General features: G+C 39.7%; 1 protein-coding gene and 1 pseudogene across 2 annotated transcripts in view; both read right to left on the bottom strand.

Moving 5' to 3' along the window:
- The window catches only part of SASS6 (SAS-6 centriolar assembly protein), a 42,488-nt gene extending 21,149 nt beyond the window's left edge, over window positions 1-21,339 (bottom strand). Inside the window, exons 1-8 of one of the 2 annotated variants that reach the window (XM_002715837.5) lie at window positions 21,094-21,339; window positions 16,900-16,960; window positions 15,311-15,390; window positions 14,171-14,275; window positions 13,381-13,552; window positions 12,118-12,183; window positions 10,872-10,991; window positions 1,185-1,376 (exon numbers count right to left, since the gene is read on the bottom strand). In XM_002715837.5, the coding sequence (XP_002715883.1) occupies window positions 1,185-1,376; window positions 10,872-10,991; window positions 12,118-12,183; window positions 13,381-13,552; window positions 14,171-14,275; window positions 15,311-15,390; window positions 16,900-16,960; window positions 21,094-21,158 (861 nt within the window). In that variant the 5' untranslated portion in view covers window positions 21,159-21,339. Of the gene's footprint in view, window positions 1-1,184; window positions 1,377-10,871; window positions 10,992-12,117; window positions 12,184-13,380; window positions 13,553-14,170; window positions 14,276-15,310; window positions 15,391-16,899; window positions 16,961-20,232; window positions 20,359-21,093 lie in introns of those variants that run through there. The other variant, XM_051857433.2, reaches the window with a different exon arrangement.
- Window positions 5,195-8,968, bottom strand: LOC103350222 (ubiquitin-fold modifier 1 pseudogene; annotated as a pseudogene).
- Window positions 21,340-21,370: the final 31 nt, after the last annotated feature.

The raw sequence follows: 21,370 nt of genomic DNA, 5'->3' as shown, positions 1-21,370 counted from the left end.
GGGAGTGAATCAGCAGATGGGAGCATGCCTTCTCATTCTCTCTCCCTCTCCTGTCTCTCTCTCTCTTGCTCGCTCTTGCTCTCTCTCTCTCTGCTCCTCTGCTTCTCAGATAAAAAAATCTATATGTATATACATTGATTTAAAAAATTCTAAGTAGGTTCCCTCCCAGTCAGCTAATACCAAACCCAAATATTGCTGGCATATAAAAGTCCAGTATTAAGTATTTACAGATAGTTTTAAACAAAAATTTTAAAAGATAATTTTGTATGTTATATCATGGTGGTTTTGAGGAGTACAGACTTTGATATCAGATAAACTTGAATTCACACCCCGGGAGTGGGGGGCCAGCGCCATGGCTCACTTGGTTAATCCTCTGCCTGTGGCACCAGCATCCCATATGGGCACCGGGGTCTAGTCCCGGTTGCTCCTCTTCCAGTCCAGCTCTCTGCTGTGGCCTGGGAAAGCAGTGAAGGATGGCCCAGGTACTCAGGCCCCTGCACCCACGTGGGAGACCAGGAGGAAGCACCTGGCTCCTGGCTTCAGATCGGTGTAGTTCCGGCTGTAGCGACCATTTGGGGTGTGAACCAACGGAAGGAAGACCTTTCTCTCTGTCTCTCTCTCTAACTCCATCAAATAAATACAAAATAATAAATACATAAATAAATAGATAGATAGATAGATAAAAAAAGAATTCATACCCCGGCTCATCTACTGTGTGATCTTGGAAATTATTTTATCTTACTCAATTCTCCCATGTGTAGAACAAAAATAACAAATACTTCATAAATTATTTTATTTAATCATCTCAAAACTTGGGTAAAAAGGCACTGAGAAGACACAGTCCTATGCCAGTCAATTGTTCCTCAAAATCCTAACTAAAAATATTCAAGTCTTCCCTTAGTTTTGTCTTGAATTAACTCTTTTTATCAGATTTCAGATTCTCAGGGTTTTTTTGTGTGTGTATTGTCTGAACAGATTACCCTAACACCATAGGACATTTATGCGAGGCATCCAGGATGAATTAATATATTAAACTAATCAAATATTAAATGGAATAATGTATGTTAATTATATATTAATTATAACATATAATAACATAAAATAACCAAATATTAAACTAATCAAATTAAAGTGAAGTGATCAAAATAAAATGCATTTTTATGCTGGGGGAGGGGGGCTAATACCTCTTCAACACCAGAAAGTTTTGCTTTAAGTTCTCTGATAGTGGCGTCTCCTTTATATTTCCTTTCAGTTAGGTCTTTGTTAGTTGCTTCTAACTCAGACAATCTGTTCTGTAGTTGGTGGATGTTTCGCTGATGGAGGATTTCTAAATCCTTTTTCTGTTGTTCATGCTGTTGCTGATACTGAACCTGTGCCTATTATGTAAAAATAGAGCACCAAGAAAAGTCAGACATATAAACACAAAAAATAATCATAAGTTTCTCTAGAATTATTAGACTTTCCTTTTTTCCAAGGAGCCTATTTTGAATTACGGATTTCATGAAGGAGAAGGTCAACAAAGGCAAATTTATCACCATGATCTTGTTCATAATCTGTTTCTCGCAAATGCTTAGAATTAATAGTATGCAAAGATAAGTGAAGAATGAAGTATGACTAATTAAAAAAAAAAACTGCAGAGCTGGTGTTGTGATATAGCAAATTGGGCTGTCACCTTCAAGGCTGGCATCCCATATGGACACTGGCTTGAGTCCCAGCTGCTCCACTTCTCATCCAGCTTCCTGCTAACACACCTGGGAGAGCTGAGGAGCAGAGTCCATGTGCTTAGGCCCCCACCACCAAAGTGGGAGACCCAGATGGAGTTCCAGGCTCCTGGTTTCAGCTTGACCTAGCCCTTGCCATTGCAGACATTTGGGCAGTGAACCAGCTGATGGACGATCAATCTCTCTCTCTCAATGTCTTTCAAGGAAATAAGTAAATCTTAAAAAAATTTAAAAAAGCAAAGCGCAAAATAGTATATATAGTATGAATCTGTGTAAAAAAGAATGAGCAAGAATTTTGAGTTTTGTTTTTAAACACCATTATATTTAGTTTTTGGTTTTTCAGTTAAGATTTTTTTTTTAATTTATTTGAAAGGTAGAGTTAGAGAGAGAGAATCTTCCATCCACTGGTTCACTTCCCAAATGGCAGCAACAGCTAGGGCTGGGCTAGGCTGAAGCCAGGAGCTTCATCTGGGTCTCCCATGTGGGTACACAGGCCCAAGGACTTGGGTCATCTTCGATTGCTTTCCTAGGCACATCAGTAGGGAGCCAGATGGAAAGCAGAGCAGCCAGGACTCAAAATGGCACCTATATGGGATAGCAGCACTGCAGACAGCAGCCCAACCCATTATAAAACACAGGCCCCTGTTTGAGTTTTAGTTTTAAACAATGAGTATGAATGATAATGAGAAGATACCTTAAAACTGTAAAATCAGCAAGGTATCTGCATTACTCTAATTTCATAGTTAGTAGTTGCATTTTACCTACAACAAATTCATGGTTTAATTATAATTTCTGGTGCCTGTCTGAATCCTATCACAAACCTGTTCACATAATGAATTCTATCAAATTCTTATTACCTATTTAAAATAAAGCATTTTTTTCTGATGATGAAAAGTTATACATGCTCTTAAAGGAATAAAGGAAATCAAGACATATAATCCCATTCAAGAATCACTCAGTAAGTACTTAGGAATATTCTGTTCTAGTTATTTAAATATCCATATTGATATTCTGCATATGCACATAGTATATGAGCATACATTCAAACCTATTAAGATCAACCTATTTATACAATTTAATCATGCCTTTTATTCTCTTGGCATTTGCACTTTCTCTCATCATTAAAAACTCTACAAATACTTTAATAAGTGTACAACACTATATCCCATTTTTATTGCATGATTCATAAACTTCTTGCCAATTATGAACACTTATTTGCTATTTTATCACAGTTATAAATATTTGTGTATGAATATTCAAAAATCAGAATTTTCCTTAAAATCAATTATAATTTAAAGAATGTAAGCAAATATAAAGCTTTATACAAGTTCTCAAACTGCATCGCAGCAAATTTGTTCCCGTTAAAAATTCTTAACCACTAGTGGAGAGTGTCCCTCTCATAAAATATTTTGGAAACTTTACTATATTAGGAATTCCCTCATTTTTGGAAAGCTGAAAAGGAGAGATGAGGTAAAAGAAATAAAACAGGAAGGAGTTCACATAGAACTGAAAATGTAATCATGGAAAAAAAAATCAAAGAAGTTATAAAGAAAAGAAAAAAACCTAGAGCAAGCCAGTAAAGACGCTAACAGTAACTGTCCAAGAAGGTTAACATAGACACTGAAGTCAAGAGAGGCTAAAGGCAGTAAAAATAGAAAACTGGTTTTATCCAGTGGTTGTAAGATTTCAGAATTTTGACTAATCATTATGAACCTTCATTTCATCTTGCAAGATGTGCAGATACTGATCTCCGGAAGGGCAAATAAAAATCTTATGCATGTTTCCATCCTCCTAAGGGATGTTTTGTAATCTATATGTTCACAGGCATATAATTTGCTCTAAACTCCTTCTGCTATTTATGAGTATGCTGAATATTTATTCTCCCTTTCAGTTCTCCCCAACATATCTCCTGCAGTTTTGTCTAGCTAGTTGGCCTTTTCTGCGAAACTGTGCAACAGCTTTTTGTTCCCTTCATTGTTGTCCTTCATGACTGCCCTCTCTACCATAAGCCTAGTCAACTGAACTTCCCCATGTGTTTTCTGGCTTCTGATTCGCCTGGATGACTAACCTTAGAACTTTCTTAAAAGACAGGTCTTCAGTAAGTATAATTTATTAGCATTTCCTTGAACTCTGTTGAAAATTTTACATCTTTGCAACACCCTCTTCCTGAATGCTTTTTAAGAATATTATCTCACAAAAGACAATGGTTCCTAAAGAATTCATATTTTGAAAGTTGTATTAGGCCGGAGCCATGGCTCAATAGGCTAATCCTCCACCTGCGGCACCGGCAGCCCGGATTCTAGTCCCAGTCGGGGCGCCGGATTCTGTCCCGGTTGCACCTCTTCCAGGCCAGATCTCTGCTGTGGCCCTGGAGTGCAGTGGAGGATGGCCCATGTCTTTGGGCCCTGCACCCGCATGGGAGACCAGGAGGAAGCACCTGGCTCCTAGCCTTGGATCAGCACGGTGCACCGGCTGCAGTGGCCATTGGGGGTTGAACCAACGGAAAAGGAAGACCTTTCTCTGTCTATCTCTCTCTCACTGTCCACTCTGCCTGTCCAAAAAAAAAAAAAAAAAAAAAACAAAAACCACATCCCAGACATGTGTTTAAAAAAATAAAAAAGGAAAGTTGTATTAAAGGAGATAAATAAAGGATGTTTCCACTGTACTGTCAATTCTTAGCATCACAAATGCTAGATTCTGCAAAATCACCATTAAAACACTTGGTATAGCATTTTAATTTATACACATAAGGGTTAGATTAAAAAAATCATTTTGGCTCTTTGATACTAAACTGAAATTTATGGGGGCCAGCACTGTGGTATAGCAGGCAAAAATGCCACCTGCAATGCTGCCATCCTATACAGGCTCAAGTTAGGGTCCTGGCTGCTCCATTTCCAATCCAGCTCCCCGCTAAAGGCCTGGGAAGAGCAGTGGTATTTGGGCCCCTGCCACAAACAGGAGACCTGGATGAAGCTATTGGCTTTGGTGTGGCTCAGCCCTTGCCATTGCAGCCATCTGGGGAACAAACCAATGAATAGAAGATCTTTCCCTCTCTGCCCCTTTGTCTCTCTCTATAACTCTCAAACAAATAAATAAATCTAGAAACAAATAAATAAAACTAAATCAAAATTTATGGAACACATGTTGTGTGAAACTTAAAGCAAACCCAAATAAATTCAATTATTAATTATATCTATTATTTCTATCAAACTATACGCTCATATTTAAGAAGCAAACTATAGTCTGCAAGTCAGATGCTATCAAGTAATTGCCATTTATGATCCATAAACCTTTTATATTTTTAGCTCAAAGACAAATATGTAAGAATGAGCAATTATTAATTCTCCAAGTTTTCTCAATTATCAGAAGTATCTTCCAGCTGTAACACAGTTGGATTATTCATCTATTCCAAAAAAAAAAAAAAAAAGCTCTTCACATGAAGAGTGTAACAAGAAAGGACAGAAGAGCCACCTTTCATTGTTTCATTGATTGGATATTTTCATAGTAACAAAAAATTTTATGGCAATAAAAAATACCAATATTTATTCTGAAGATAACAGTACTACCAGTAGCAGATACTAACTTCTTCCAATGTGATCTCTAGGAATAACCTGCAGTTCTGAACTATGCTTTAGAAGAATAAGAGCATTTCCAGCAGTCCATGCAAAATTTATTCCTAGTCTGTCATTGGTAATAATTGCCCTTGTTGCTGCAAGAACTTTAAATTTTTCTGCGACAAACCTTCAAAACTGATGTGAAAGGTATACTTGCAGGAACACTGAGTACTCTGTATGGCAGCCCTGGGCATGACGTCAGGGTGATCTTAAAGGAAACCTTAGCGGAAGGGGATCTAGTCTAGACAGACACCCCATGCCTACCTTGATGCATAGCCCCACTTCCTCCATGGTGCTAGGTACTATTTACTGTTTGCCCCACTCAGGTCCATATCTCTCAAGAGAATTTTCTATAGTGGTTTCAATTAGGGGAGGACACACAGTCCTCTGAGAACATTAGGTTAGAGAAACTTTGGCAAAGCTCTTTGAATTGTAAGAATTCAAAAACAAGGATTAACAGAAAAACCTATAAAGACATTGAATATAATGCATACAGGCAGGCCAGCATTCTGGTGTAGTAGGTAAAGCCACTGCTGAACATACCAGAATCCAATATGGGCACCAATTTGAGACCCGGCTACTCCATTTCCCATCCAGCTCCCTGCTAATGTGCCTGGAAAAGCAATAGAAGATGGTCCAACTCCTTGGGCCTCTGCACTCACATGGGAAACCCGGAAGAAGCTCTGAGCTTCTGGCTTTGACCTGGCCCAGCCGTGGCCATTGCAGTCATTTGCAGAGCAAGCTAGTGGTGAAAGATCTCTCTCTCTCTGTATCTCTCTCTCTGTGTAATTTTGCCTTTCAAATAAATAAATCTTGAAAATAATGCATAAATTAAAAGATGGTTGATTCTACATGTTGCTAGAACCTTCTTCTCAGAAGATACTATAAAAATGAGGAAAAACAATGTTGAAATAATTAAGACTATTTGGTATATTTGTAAAAGTAGTGGTTTGATGAAAACATGAGAATCATAAAAGAATGATAAGATACAAAGAAGTCAAATTTTCTCTCAACTTTTCAAATGCCTTAAACTAGAAATGGTACAACAGGTTTACTGTTCACTTAAGTAGAGAAGTGGCAAATACAGACAATGTAGCTGTTACTATATTCCCCATGACATATGCAGAAATCATCAAAAATGGTAGAAGGCTGTGGTAGAGGCCTTTGCCTTTTAATTAAACTTATTTCTAACTGACATGATTGAAGTTGTGGTAGAGGCCTTCCCAAGGTCAGAAGAAAAAGGGAGGCATCTGTCCTGGGAATGAAATGTGATTGTTATCTGCTTGCCTATGAATGCTTCAACTGTAGTCTCTATCTGCTTGTAGGTAACCATTTCAGGTTCTGCTTGTTAGTAGAGCAATGATGTTAACCCTTGCCAGACAGCTTATGGCTCAGTTATGTGTGTGGGAAAAAAAAATCTTCAGTAAGTACCTTCCCATGTGCGGTATTGTATCAATCCTGTGTATCAATCCTGTGGCCACCATGTAACATTAGAATATCCAAACATATGTATGCAGGTAACCCAAGGGAGACAAAGAAGCTAAAACCATATTTAAGGGAAAACCTTTCTTTGTTCAGGGCTCAGGATTTTGGATAAAAATTCCACCTGGGCCTTATGCCGGCATAATAAAAGACAACCTCCTGTTAAAAGGCCTGGTGTACACAAATCCTGCTACAGTTTACCTACATTAACATAATGTTCTCATTCATCCTCTCATAAGGCTAGCATAAATCTAATGCTATAGTCTACAGCCCATAGCTGTAACAAGAACAAGGGGAAAGGGGAGGAAATCTCAGACTAATGTTACATATATATACAAAACATCCTGTGAGAAATAGCCTCACCTGTCCACCCAAAAGATAGGCTAAGACTCCGGAAATGCAGCCAAGGCAAGACTTCATTAACAGTACTGCAAGATCCAGTGTCTGGTAGGTAGGCAGGCACACCCTGGGCAGTTAACAACAAGCTTATTTACTCTGTAACACACAGGTCCCTCCCCTAGTTCCTCATTGGCTGAGAACTACAGTGTTATAATTTTCCTGAGATTTGCTTCAGCTATTTCACCACTCCTAACATTCCGTTTGCCTAAAGTGCATGTAACCTGGATGTTATGCTAGCTAGCTGCTTGCAACTTTCCACACATCTACAAGCTGTTACGCTAGCTGTCTACTCACAAATACCTTACTTTGAAAATGAGCCAAATGTCTTTACTTCTCACACATCCTAAATTAAGTATCAGCAAATTGATGCACTAAGATATTAAAAAATTCCTGCTGGGGCCGGCGCTAGGGCACAGCGGGTTAACGCCCTGGCCTAAAGCGCCAGCATCCCATATGGGCGCCGGCTTGAGACCTGGCTGCTCCACTTCCGATCCAGCTCTCTATGACCTGCGAAAGCAGAAGATGGCCCAGGCCCTTGGGCCCCTGCACCTGCGTGGGAGACCCAAAGGAAGCTCCTGGCTCCTGGTTTCAGATCGGCATAGTTACGGGCATTGCAGCCAATTGTAGAGTAAACCAACGGATGAAAGACCACTCTCTCTCTCTGCCTCTCCTCTATATGTAACCGACTTTCAAATAAATAAATAAATCTTTAAAAAAAAAATTTCTGCCTATTTAAGTACTATTGAATGAATGAGAACATGGTTCAGGGGCCAGCACTGTGGCATAGTGGATTAAGCCTCCACCTGAGGTGCCAGCATTCCATACGTATGCCAGTTCGGGTCCTGACTGCTCCACTTCCAATCCAGCACCCTGTTAATGACCTGGGAAAGAAGTGGAAGATGGCCCAAGTGCTTGGGCCACTGCACTTGCATGGGAGACCTGGAAGAAGCTCCTGACTTCAGATCAGCCCAGCTCTGGCCGTTTTGGCCATTTGAGGAGTGAACCAGTGGACTGAAGACCTCTCTCTCTGTTTCTCTGTCTGTCTGTCTGTAACTCTGCCTCTGAAATAAGTAAATCTAAAAAAAAAAAAAAAAAAAAAAAAAAGAAGATGGTTCCACATTTGAAAATCTATTGCTATAATTTATTACATTAGATTAAATGGGAAAATATTATTTGTTTAGATCTTCAAAAATTTTCTCATCTGATTTAGCACTCTTTGGATTATAACTCTTAAGAAGTAAGGAACAACAGAAACTTTTTTTCTCAAATACAGTGCCAACACAATACTTATTTTAGTCATGTACCAAAAAAGACTAGAATTCATTATATAGCATTTTTCTGTACAAGAGACAAATTTTAGGAAGAGACAAATTATGATTTTTATGGTTTATGTATATATCTAGAAAACCTAAAAATCAACCCCCAAACTACTAGAATATGTAAATTTAGTATGGTGGTTATACATTATATTAATATATATATCCAATAAACAATCAGAAAAATCTAACAACAATCATGGAGGTGGGGGAGTGAATGGCCTGATCTAGAGCCAAAAACATTAACAAGACGGTAAAGGAAAAAAGAGAATGGGAAATAAAAAGTAAACTGCAAGTGTGTTTTAAACAAATAATACCTAAATAAATCTTTCCACTGCATGGGAAAATGCTAAAGATATCAGTTCTTAACAACTGTCTGGGGGCCACAGTTGTTGCACAGCCCATTAAGCTGCTTCCCGAGACGCTGAAACCCCATATTCCCTAGGGCACAGGTTGGAGTTCCAGCTCCTCCACTTCCAATCCAGCTCCCTGCTAATGTGCCTGGGAAAACAGCAGATGGCCCAAGTACTTGGGCCCCTATCAACCCATGTGGGAGACACAAATGGAGTTCTAGGCTCCAGCATGACCCAGCCCTGGCTGCTGTAGCCACCTGGGGAGTGAACCATCAGATAGAAGATCCCTTTCTCTATAACTCTACCATATAAATGCATGAATGAGGGACCTGAGCTGTGGCGCAGCAGGTTAATGCCCTGGCCTGAAGCGCCAGCATCCCATATGGGCACCTGTTCTAGTCCCAGCAGCTCCTCTTCCGATCTAGCTCTCTGGTATGGCCTGAGACAGCAGTAGAAGTCCGTGGGCCCCTGTACCCACATGGGAAACCTGGAAGAAGCTCCTGGTTCCTGGCTTCAGATCAGTGCAGCTCTGGCTGTTGCAGCCAACTGCGAAGTGAACCAGTGAATGGGAGCCCTCTCTCTCCCTCTGCCTCTCCTCTATCTGTATAACTCTGACTTTCAAATAAATAAATAAATCTTTAAAAAAATAAATGAATGAATAAATAAATAAATAAATGTAAAACAACTATTCAAATAGAAGTCCTAGGACACAAAGGAATTTAGTACATGATACAAGTATTATTGAAATCATTGGGGGAATATGGTGTTGGAACAGATAACAGACTATCAAAAAGAATTCATATTGTACTCCACAAAAATATATTCCATAATGCACTAGATAGCTATACGCAGCAATAAATTATGAAAGTATTAGAATATTGGAGAGTATTTTTCATTACCTTGGGGTAGCAAGGGCTTTTTTTTTTTAATGCCTTACTTTTTTATTTTTTATAATTTATTTTATTTTATTTATTTATTTTTTTGACAGGCAGAGTGGACAGTGAGAGAGAGAGACAGAGAGAAAGGTCTTCCTTTGCCGTTGGTTCACCCTCCAATGGCCGCCGCGGCCGGCGCACCACGCTGATCTGATGGCAGGAGCCAGGTACCTCTCCTGGTCTCCCATGGGGTGCAGGGCCCAAGCACTTGGGCCATCCTCCACTGCACTCCCTGGCCACAGCAGAGAGCTGGCCTGGAAGAGGGGCAACCGGGACAGAATCCGGCGCCCCGACCGGGACTAGAACCCGGTGTGCCGGCGCCGCTAGGCGGAGGATTAGCCTAGTGAGCCGCGGCGCCGGCCTGCAAGGGCTTTCTAAACATGAAATCTCAAACTATGAAGGCAATTGACAGATTTGATGACAAACAAGAAGAATTGTATACAGAAAAGATACTGGTAAATGACAAATGACAACTAGGATAAAGAATTTATAATATACATGATTGATAAAGTGTAATATCCTTACTTTATGCCATTAAAAAATGAAAGACCAACCACAGAAATATTTGGAGTAAGCTCCTGGGTTCCACATCTGTGGATTCCAACTTCAGATAGAAAAAAAATTCCAGAAATTTCCAAAAAGCAAACAGAGGGGCTGGCACTGTGGCATAGTGGGTTAAAGCCCCAACCTGCAAAGCCAGCACTTGAGACCTGGCTGCTCCACTTCCATTCCAGCTCTCTGATAATGCACCTGGGAAAGCAGCAGAGGATGGCCCAAGTCCCTGGGCCCCTGTACCCATATGGGAGACCTGGAAGAAACTCCTGGCTTCAGATCAGCAGCTCCAGCCATTATGGCCATTTGGAGAGTCTAGAAAAACACATCTAAGTATTCATAAATTATCTCTGGATAGCCCAACTTTGAAAGACGAACTTTCAATTTTTATTATCTAAACCTTTATAACATTTGAAAAATTTAAGGCAAGCATATATTATTTTATAATTAACATGGCCAACAATAACAAAATTCTTCCAGTTTCTTTTAATGGCCTTACCTGTAAAGCTTTTTCCTTCTCATTTGTCAGTTCCTGAGAATGCTTATTTGTCAACGCTGCTGTGTGTGATGTCCATTCATTCCGTAGCTTATCTAATTCTTGAATTTTTTCTGATAATGTCTATGTTAGAGTTCAGTACAAAATATTAACATAGTACCTGAATATGTTCAGATTAGAACACAGTAATATTTACAAGGATATTAAAGAAAATGAAATTAAGTTTTCTAAGACGTACTCAAAGTCCTTTTACACAGACTTTTTGAATGTGATGAAATCAAGATTCTAATAAAAGCAATTCTTCACAGGTCAAGCTTATCTTTAAGATTTTAATTAAATTTGGCTTTTTGCCACCCAATCCTTTCCTCTGACATCAATATGTAAAGTAACCCAGTGCTGAATAGGTCAGTCCTAAGGAGTGTTCACTTACACATGAAACCTAGTACAACCATCACAAAGAGAGATGTTGTGCAGAGGTATTTTCTACCTGAATTCATGTAGCATATCAGATACTGTGACTCTCAATTTTAAGGACCCAGAGGTAAAAAATGTAGCTATGACTAAAATGATTCTAAGGCCATCAGAGGAATTAACGCTAACATTAACAGAAGAAAGGAAGAGTAGGGTTTACAGGATAGGAACCGAAAAGCTACTTCAGGCAAGAGAAATGAGGTAAATAAGAGAGATAGGAATGCGCATTTGGCCCAGAGGTTAAGATGCCTGTGTTTCATATCCGGTTCAGTATTGATCCTGCCTTCAGCCAGCTACCAACGCAGACCCTAGGAGGCAGTGGTTCCTGCCCCCAGCATGGGAGACCTAGACTGAGTTCTTGGCTCCCAGATTTGGCCCCAGGTCCAGGACTACTGCAGGCATTTGATAAGAGAACAAGTAAATGGAGCTCTCTGACTTGCCTGCTTTCCTTCTTTCCCTCCTCCTCCTTCCTTCCCTTCTCTCTCCCCATAAGGAATAAATAATTTTAAATTAAATAAAAGTGAATATGACAGATAGTATCTATACATGATCCTATTGATAGAATGTGTCATATATAAGTGATGACAGAAATGTTTGGATAGAATGAAATATCTAAAACAGAAAGCTACAGATAAAGAAAATAAATGTGGCAAATAGGAGAGAGAATTCAAAGGTAACAAGCTTTAAAAGAAAATACACAAAGGCTTGGACTTGATTCAAGAAGAAACTCAGAACCAAAGCCTAGATGACTTACAAAGACAAAACAAATTTGAATTACCTTTTGCGTTAAGTTCAGTTGCCTAGTAACATCCTCTAGTGATTGCGTCAATGATATTTTTTCTTCCTATTTATAAAAATAATGAAATTATGCAGTATACAATTTAATTTAGTCACTGGTAACCATGCTACCCAAACAGTAGCAAAGTACTGCATCAACATCATCCTGGGAGCTTCTTAGAAACACAGACTCTTAGTCTCCATTTAGTTCTTCTAAATGAGAATCTGTACTTTAAAAAGTCGCCCAGATGATTTGTGTACCACTAAAGTGAGATGTACTAGTATTAGCATTTAACCAAAAAGATTTCCTAAAAGCTCTTTAGCAGCATCCCTATGTCATTTCCTAATGTCATACTCTTTTTATAGCACTTGATTTTCAAGAAACTTTATATACTTTATCTCATTTAAGATGAGCTAGAAAGGGTAGATATTTTCATAAAAATCTATCTACCAGCTGATGAAACCATGACACAAGAGTTCAGATGGCCTGTCTTACATCACAGGAAATTGGTAAAAACCTGGGACCTAAGTTTCTGAATTTCCTGGTCTAGTTCTATACTCATACCTCCACTAAATCATAAACAGCAAAATAAAATTAATTTTATGTTACAAAAAGCTTTATGGGACAGGCTTGGGAACACCCACATCTCACATCAGAGTGCTGGTTCAATTCCCAGCTCTTTCTCTTCTGATCTAGCTTCCTGGTAATGCAGGCTCCTGCCTTCAACTTAGCCCAGCCCTGGTTGTTGCTGACATGTGGGGAGGGAACCAGCAGAAGAAAGACCTCTATCTCTCTCTCTCATTTTGCCTTTCAAGATAAAAATTATTAAGGTGCCAGCACTGTAGCATAGCAGGTTAAGCCACTGCCTGCAACTCCTACAGGCACCGGATCAAGTACCAATTGCTCCACTTTTGATACAATTCCCTGCTAATGCCTGGAAAAAGCAGCAAAAGATGGCTCAAGTGCTTGGGCCCCTGCACCTGGCATCGGCCTGGCCCAGCTCCAGCAATCGCAGCCATTTGGGGAGTGAACCAGAGGATGGAAGACATCTCTCTCTCTCTTCCCTTCTCTCTCTGTAATTCTGCCTTTCAAATAAACAAATAAATATTTTAAAAATAATAAATTTAAAAGAACATTCAGGAGCTCTTAAAACAACTTATAGCAATTTGATTCAGGAAAAAATAATGGTACTATAGGTCTTCAGTGATTCATCATAGAACTTTGGTACCTAATTTAAAAGAACAACTTAAATTTAAATCTTACCTTGCTACATTTTAAACAGCTTGCTAAAAATTTCTTTATCTCCACATCATTTCCAGGTAAAAGTTTTAGTGAGAGGTGTGTAAGATGCTTAAAAGGATTTGTCTCTACCACATTTAAAAATACAGGTGAGTTATCCAGATTAGCTGCTGGAGAAACTAACTGTAGCAAAAACCTTTAAAAAGAAAATGTCACAGTTTAACTCATGAGTAGTGAAACTCTCCCACTGAATCATAAGCTCCTCCACATAGAAAGACCAGGAATGAGAGTATACTGAAATCAGAGGCCAATATGATAGGGCTTTCAAACATATAAAAAAAATGGGCAACAACAACAACAAAAAAACAGATGGATCAAAGGCAGTACATATATTAAGGTTCATAAGTTCATAATGAGAGGCAGTTCAAAGAGAAAATAAAAACAAAAACTGAGGGTTATTGGGCACAGGAGGTTGAGTCACCGCTTCAGATTCCCACATCCATATCAGAGAGCCTGGTCTGTGTCCTGGCTACGCCACTTCCAGCGCAGCTTCCTGCTGGTGCACAGCCCGTGAGACAGTGGATGATGGCTGCAGTACTTGGGTCCCTGCCACCCACACGGGAAACCCACATGGAGCTGCAGGTTCCTGACTTCGATTAGGCCCAGCCCTGGCCTTTCTGGCCGTTTCGGGTGTGAACCAGCAATGCAAGATCACATTCTCTGCCTCTCTCTCTCTCTAATTCAACCTTTCACATACAGTAAGAAAATCTTTAAAAGAAAGATTTTGTAAATGCAGTGCTCTGACGGGACTTACCTTGGAATTTCTTTGGCATGTTCTTGAGCACACTGCTGAAGGAGATCTATAAATTTTTGTGGGAAAGCTAAGAAGTCCACCAGAAGCCCTTGCTGGAATTTTAAACTACACAAAAGACAGGAAAAGAAAATATTTAATTATAATTAGCATTCTGAAAGATCCTTTTATTTACTAAACACTCATTGTAGTCAAGAACAAAGATAGAGGACTTTTTTAAAAATAAATTCAATCATATATTTTAAAATTATTTATTTTCATTTTATTGAAAAGACAGAGAGTCAAACAGATCTTCTGCCCACTGGTTCACTTCCCAAATACGACACACAGGGGTGAGTCAGAATGAAGACAGAGGCTAGAACTCAATCCAGGTCTCCCACATGTGTGGCAGAGACCCAAGCACTTCTGCCATCATCTGCCGCCTCCCAGGCTTCACATTAGCAGGAAACTGGATCAGAAGTGAAGCAGCCAGGACTCAAACCAGGCACTCTCTTCTGTAATGTGGGCTTCCCAATCAGTGACTTAACTGCTTATGCAAAATGCTTGCCCCGATGTTTGTTTTTACTTATCTATTTAAAAAGTGGACAGAAAGAGGAGAGAGACAAATACAGGGGTCTCATCGCTGCTTCACTACCCCGTGCTTTCATTGGGCTAAAGCCAGGAGCCTGGAACTCAATCCACGTCTCCCTACATGGATGGCAGGAACCCAATTACTTCTATCACCACCGCCTCCCAGGTCTACATAACCGGGAAGCTGGATCAGGAGTCAGAGTCAGAACTCAAACCCACCTGCCACAATCTGGGACATAGGCATCCTAATGGGCATCTTATCAGCTGGTCCAAACGCCTACCCCGGGAACCCTAATTTTGATAGAATTTATTCAATGGGAGAAAAAAGGTCAATAAATTTAGCTAAAGCTGCAAATTTCTGGGCTGTTTTGAAAACCTTGATAGAACATACTCCATTTATTTTCAGACACATCCTAAATAATTACAGTACAAATAGTCTAGTATTCCCAAAATAACTAAATGAACCTAGTAGGAACCTAATAGGTACGGTTTTCAAAGAGTGCAATATCATCATTTAAAAATCTTAGGAATTTATTCCTAAATAAATATGGGAATGGAAAAAATTTTAGTTACCTTTGAAAATCTTCCTCGGATATAATAAGATTATACAGAAAAAATGGATCCGTGTCATCAGTCAGACGGATAACTAAATCCTAAAAAAAAGATTGTTGTTTCTTAATGTTTGCAATAAATTTGGCTGGTGATTTCTTCCTTCTTGGAAGTAAGAATCCAATATCATCAATGTATCACAATTATACTTCTGATAGCTTTGTTTTCTGTTGCTGCTGGTTTTTTACTAGTCTTTAGAGAGTTAGACTCTTTAATAAGGGTAGATATTCTGCTCCCTGAGAGCCACTGGGTGCTGAGGGTATTCTGTAAAAGTTAACTAAATGTTAAGAGTTAAAAGTGTAGGATTATCATCCTATCAGTTAACTGTAAGGAAATTTAGACCCAGTCCTTGCTGCCCTATGACACCATGACCAAGATGATCTTTAGCACTGAACATACTACATACAATTATATTTTCAATATCTCTCAAAATAACTGGGTATGCACTTGAAGACTGCTAAATGTTATCAGTAGAAATGACAATCATCTATCCTAGAAAAATCAGGAGCTTTTGTCTCTCAGGCAGAGGACAAGGGTATCAGATGACTGGTTGCCAGGGTTTCTTCCTAAAGATCTATTTTCTCCTACTCCAGGTGGCTGCTGACGTGGAACTCCATCTGTTTTCAATTTCTAATGAAGGGGGTTCCTTTCATAAAGACCACTTTCCAAGCTGTTAAATTTATAGTGTGGCAGATTGCTACAGCAGCTAAAGTTGGCAGAAAAGTATACCAAAATTATGTACTTTAGAGAACATTGGTGCAAGGAAAACAGGGCAGAGCTATGACATGATGGCGAGTTAATAAAGCACTAAGCACTCAGGTTAAGAGCAGTTTGAAACAAAATCTATTCCATAGCTACCGGAGATCTGCTAGAGTCCAAGAAAAACCAAAACCACTCAGCCAGCATGTCAGAAGTATACTACATAATCTCTACCTTTGAAAAGTATCAATTGCCTCAGGATGCCCTGTTTTTTAAGCACCTCTGTTTTAACACTTCTCAGGATTCACCCTAACAGGCCACATAAAAAACAAAAACAAAAACAAAAACTGAAGCTACTAACACGGTGAGGTCACTGAATGTGCTCAGGGAAAGCTATTACACAGATAAAACAGATGCTATATTTCTCAGCCCTCTATTCTATGTCCATAGTTCTGTTGATGACTCGCATTTCTGAGATATGGGATTTATGCTGTAAATGCCTCCTCAAACTAAAAAACACATATCCTCCCTGCAGTACATTATTCTGTTCTCACATTTACTCCATGTAATGCCATTTTTATAGCGCAGCAATATATATTCTACAACTTTGTAAGTCTGCTGGGCAAATCTAAGGAGACTGTCACTCCAACTGCCAATGCATTTAGTATGTTTTAGAAATATGCAGCATAATTATCTTCAGTTGTTAGCTACGTCACTGTACCACCCTACCTTTGTAGGGTGGCCCAAACTGGCCCAAAATTAACAGGCAAGAAAGGTTTAAAAAAATTTCTTAAATTAAAATTGTCTATAGTGCACAAAAATTATCATATTTCAGAAAAGAAATAAATACCAACCTTTCTGTGAACTGGATTAGAAACTGATTGTAGTTCAATGCTGACTCTAACACTTACTCTCCTGTGTGAAAAAGACACGCCCAATCATCAGAAACATTCACATGAAATGAGTTACCACCACCACTTTCATTAACTGAAGTTTTAGTCTTTTTTTTTTTTTTGAAGATTTATTTCATTTATTTGAAAGACAGAGTTACAAAAAGAGGTACAGGCAGAGAGAGAGGTCTTCCATCTGCTGGTTCACTCCCCAGATGGCCGCAATGGCCGGAGCTGTGCCAATCTGAAGCCAGGAGCCAGGAGCTTCTTCTGGGTCTCCCATGTGGGTGCAGGGGCCCAAAGAACAGGCGCCCATATGGGATGCTAGCACTGCAGGAGGAGAATTAACCTACTGCGCCACAGCGTCAGCCCCAAGTTTTAAACCATAAGATTTTCCAGAGATGTTTTCTAACTAATGAACATACTTTTGGAAAGCACACTGTATTTGAAGTTTAAATTCCTGTTTTACTAGTTTCAAGTCTAATGCTGAATATTTCTCACCTATAAAATGAGGATCCTGTGAGGATTAAATAAGAAAATGTGGAGTGCCTCATAGTAGGTTGGTATATAAGTATAACCTCACTTCCCTGATTCTAAAACAGTATCTATTATTAAAAAACAAGCCATTGATTTAGTAACAACTTTTCACATTAAAAAAAAAGGATCATTTCAAATGATCAAATTAGTTTATGAGAGATTCCATTTTAAAAACTTAAATGAATTAGAATGTTTAGGATTAAGGACATTAAAAAGCACATCCCTACCTTTATACACATAGAAATTATTTTTTCAGATCCACAAACCAAATCTGCTCAATATCATTTTATTTTTAAAGATTTATTTATTTTACTTGAAAGTCAGAGTTACACAGAGGAGAGGCAGAGAGAGATGTTTTCCATCTGCTGGTTCACTCCCCAATTGGCCGCAACAACCAGAGCTGCACCGATCCAAAGCAAGGAGCTTCTTCCGGGTCTCCCACGTGGGTGCAGGGGCCCAAGGGCTTGGGCCACCTTCTATCGCTTTCCCAGGCCATACCAGAGAGCTGGACAGGAAGTGGAGCAGCCGGGACTCGAACCGGCACCCACATGGGAAGCCGGCACTGCAAGCGGTGGCTTTACCCGCTACGCCACAGCACTGGCACCTCAATATCTTCTTTATGCAATGTATCTATGAAGGTATTGTCAACAAATTTATTATCATGTATCTTATCACTAAGTAATTCTAAGTCTCTCTCTCTCACACTAACTCTGCCTGTCCAAAAAAAAAGTGGATACTATTTCTTTTACAGAGGTTCGAAGAACCTAAGTCTCACAGAGTTACATACCTGTTTAAGGTCATCATTCAGAGCCTAAATTAGAACTTAGCTCTCTCACACTACACCATCCAATAAATGAATAAAAGTAATTTCAATGTAGGCATTTGAAGCCCTTATATGAAGGGATTTAAGATATATCTTCAAGATTATGAAAAAAAGAAGTTGAGGCAGAGGGAACAGCAGGAGTAAAAGTAAGGATCAGAAAAGTATCAGGTGCATTCACAGTCTAAGAATTTTTATGTGACTAAAATACTGGAGAGTAGCTCAGGAAAAAAAAAACCTGAGAAAGCAGGTTATTACTAATTATGGCTTCAAAACTTTGCATCACTTTCCTCAAGCTAGAGTTCCTTAACCATTAACACAGTCCTCAACTGAATGTCCTGCTTGTCAGATTTTAGTTCTTACATTGTATCATGCATTCATCAGACCTTATTAGTAGCTAAAGTTCAGCAAATGCTTATTATGCTCTAAGCACTGTTCTAAGCACTTTACATGTATTAAGTAATTTCATCCTCATAAGCCCATGAGGTAGGTACTATTATTATCATCAACTTAGAGATGAAGTTAATTACACAAGATCAAGAAGCGGTAAAACTTGGATTTAAACCCAGGCAATCTAGCCCCAGAGCCTTAATTCTTAACCTGTGCTATGATATCCTTCAAGGAAAATCTTTTCACTTCCCCTATTAAAGTCTGAGTTCCTTGAAGGCCAAAATAATAACTTGTTTTTGTTATTGTTACTGTTAGGGGGAGAGAAGGGCCAAGTTTTATATCCTCAGCACATGGAATAGTTCCTGGTTCCCGGTACATTTAGGCACCTGTGAACATTTGTTTGCTGAATTGTCCTTGAATAACTGAGTCTCAGTTGTTCTTCCCATAGGTCAGAGGTGAGCAAATTATTCTGTAAAGGGCCAGACAATAACTACTTCAGACTTTGCAGGCCATGAGGTGCCTGTCACTGACGATTATTCATCGCTGCTCTTATTGAGCAGAAGCAACCACAGACAATTCATAAATAAGCTTGGCTCTGTTCCAGCGAGACTTTATTTACAAAGCAAAAACAGCAGGCTATTTGGCCCACAGGTTCCAGTTTGGTGACCCCTGCCACAGCTGAAAGGAATACAAGGATACTACAAAAACTTTGTGGAAAACTGAAATTCAAAGGTAAGTTTACTTTTTGGTGCAAAGATATCTTGACATCCATGCATATAAGGGATGTTCAAAAAGTTCACAGAAAGGTATATGATGAAAAAACTATGCATCACAAAAACATTTTTGTGTATCTTTTAATTCCATTTGTTCATGAACTTTTTTAAAGGACTATTGTACAAAAAAGGTTCCTAAACAGGCAGAGCAAAAGGGTTGTGCTTTCAGATTAACTGTCATCACACAGCAATGGAGCAGCACTAAGAGATTCAATACTGGAGTCAGAAGTAATGCCCCCCTTTCTTTTCTTTTATTTGTATAATCATTCTAGAACAGTGTTGCCCAATAGAGACACAATGCAGAATACAAATGTGAGCCATGTGTATGGTAATAAATTACCTAAAAGTCACATTAAAAAAGTTTAAAGTGAAAATTAATTTTAATACTATTTAATTAAACTCCAAAAGAGTGCCATTTTAACTCATTAACAATATAAAATTTTTATATTCTTCTTGTATAGCAAGTCTTCAAAATCTATGGTGCATTTTACACTTCCAGCACATCCATCTGGATCAGGTCCATTGCAAAATGTCCCATAACCAACCACATGCGGTTAATAGCTACCACACTGGACAGCACAAAACAATATACGACTAAAATAACCTACAGATTTCCATATGCAGCAGCTGATCTTGGTATCATCTCCGATCTGGCTTGCCCAGTGGTTATGGATCTAATTCTAAGCTATAAACTAATTTCACATTACTAACAACTTAATATATCAATGCCATCTCTTTTTTTATGTTGCATTTCCACACCATTTAGTTTTTACTTACATTTTCACACTCGAACTTCATTACAACTATGTGGATGGGCGTACTGGTATATCAGTTTCACAAATGAAGAGAGTTAACACTCTGAGAAGCTGAGAGTACTAGTGGCTGAACATCCTGGGAGGAGGGGCAATTAAGCCTCCCACCCTCAAGTCAAATCTCTTTTTTGAAGCCCAAATATCATCACCGCCTTACTCCAAGTGGCAATTCTACATTTATGGCGACACAAGCCTTTTTTTCCTCCATGAGACTGTAAAACTCAAGAAAAGGCCTTTTTCCTGGCCATCCTCAGTGCCCGGTAAGGTTTCGGTATTTCCTCAATGAAATAATAAAGTTTCTAATTTTCTCACTGCTGTCGGTTGAACGTTATTTTTATGTTTAAGTAACATGTGAACAGCTCAAAGTGCACCAACAAAATTACATTTTTTTTAGCTGTACCTTAAAAATTAGCTCCCAACATATTTCCAAGGAAAATGCGGGAAAGGCTGGGAGCCAGGCCTCGGTTCTGGTGCTGGCCCTGCCATGAACTCCCTCGGGCCTACTGAATCTTTCTGGGCTGGAGCGCTTATTTGCCAAAAAGGAGTAGGGATATCATCTCCACGATTCCCAGCAGAGCGGAGATTTTTTGATATTAACCTGGTGTGAGTCGGTTTCCCATATCCCCACACCCTTGGCGTCCCCCCTGCAACGGCCAACTCGGTGCGAGAGGTAACCCCTGGGTCCCAGCTGGGTTCCCTCTGAGCGCCCCCGGGGGCCGGCGAGACACCCAGCCTCAGGCCGGTGCCCACCGGCCAGGGCCGCCATCTTTCCCCACTGGCCCGACCACAACCGTCACCCGCGGGCACTGGCTGGCGCCGACCTCACCTCTCCTCGCAGTCTTTGCATTTCACCAGCAACGGAACCAGCTGCTGGAAGAGAACTTGGCTCATATTGGACCGCAGCCCCGGCCGATGCGCGGAAAAGTCCAAGAGGCCCTGCCCTCGGTACTAGCCCGAAAGGCGTCCGGGTTCTGATTAGAGTAGTTTGAGTTTGGCGCTCCGAAGCGGCGGAGTAGGCGGGGAAAGAGAAACAGGAGAGGCGTAAGAAGTTTGGACCTCGTCAGCCACCATCAGCTTCTTCCGGTTTTGGAGCCTGGGAAGAG

This window comes from Oryctolagus cuniculus, chromosome 7 (genome assembly GCF_964237555.1).
Source record: "Oryctolagus cuniculus chromosome 7, mOryCun1.1, whole genome shotgun sequence".
NCBI classification, from domain to species: Eukaryota; Metazoa; Chordata; class Mammalia; order Lagomorpha; family Leporidae; genus Oryctolagus; species Oryctolagus cuniculus.
Note: the sequence above shows the minus strand (reverse complement) of the source record. Positions and strands in the feature narration are given on the sequence as shown.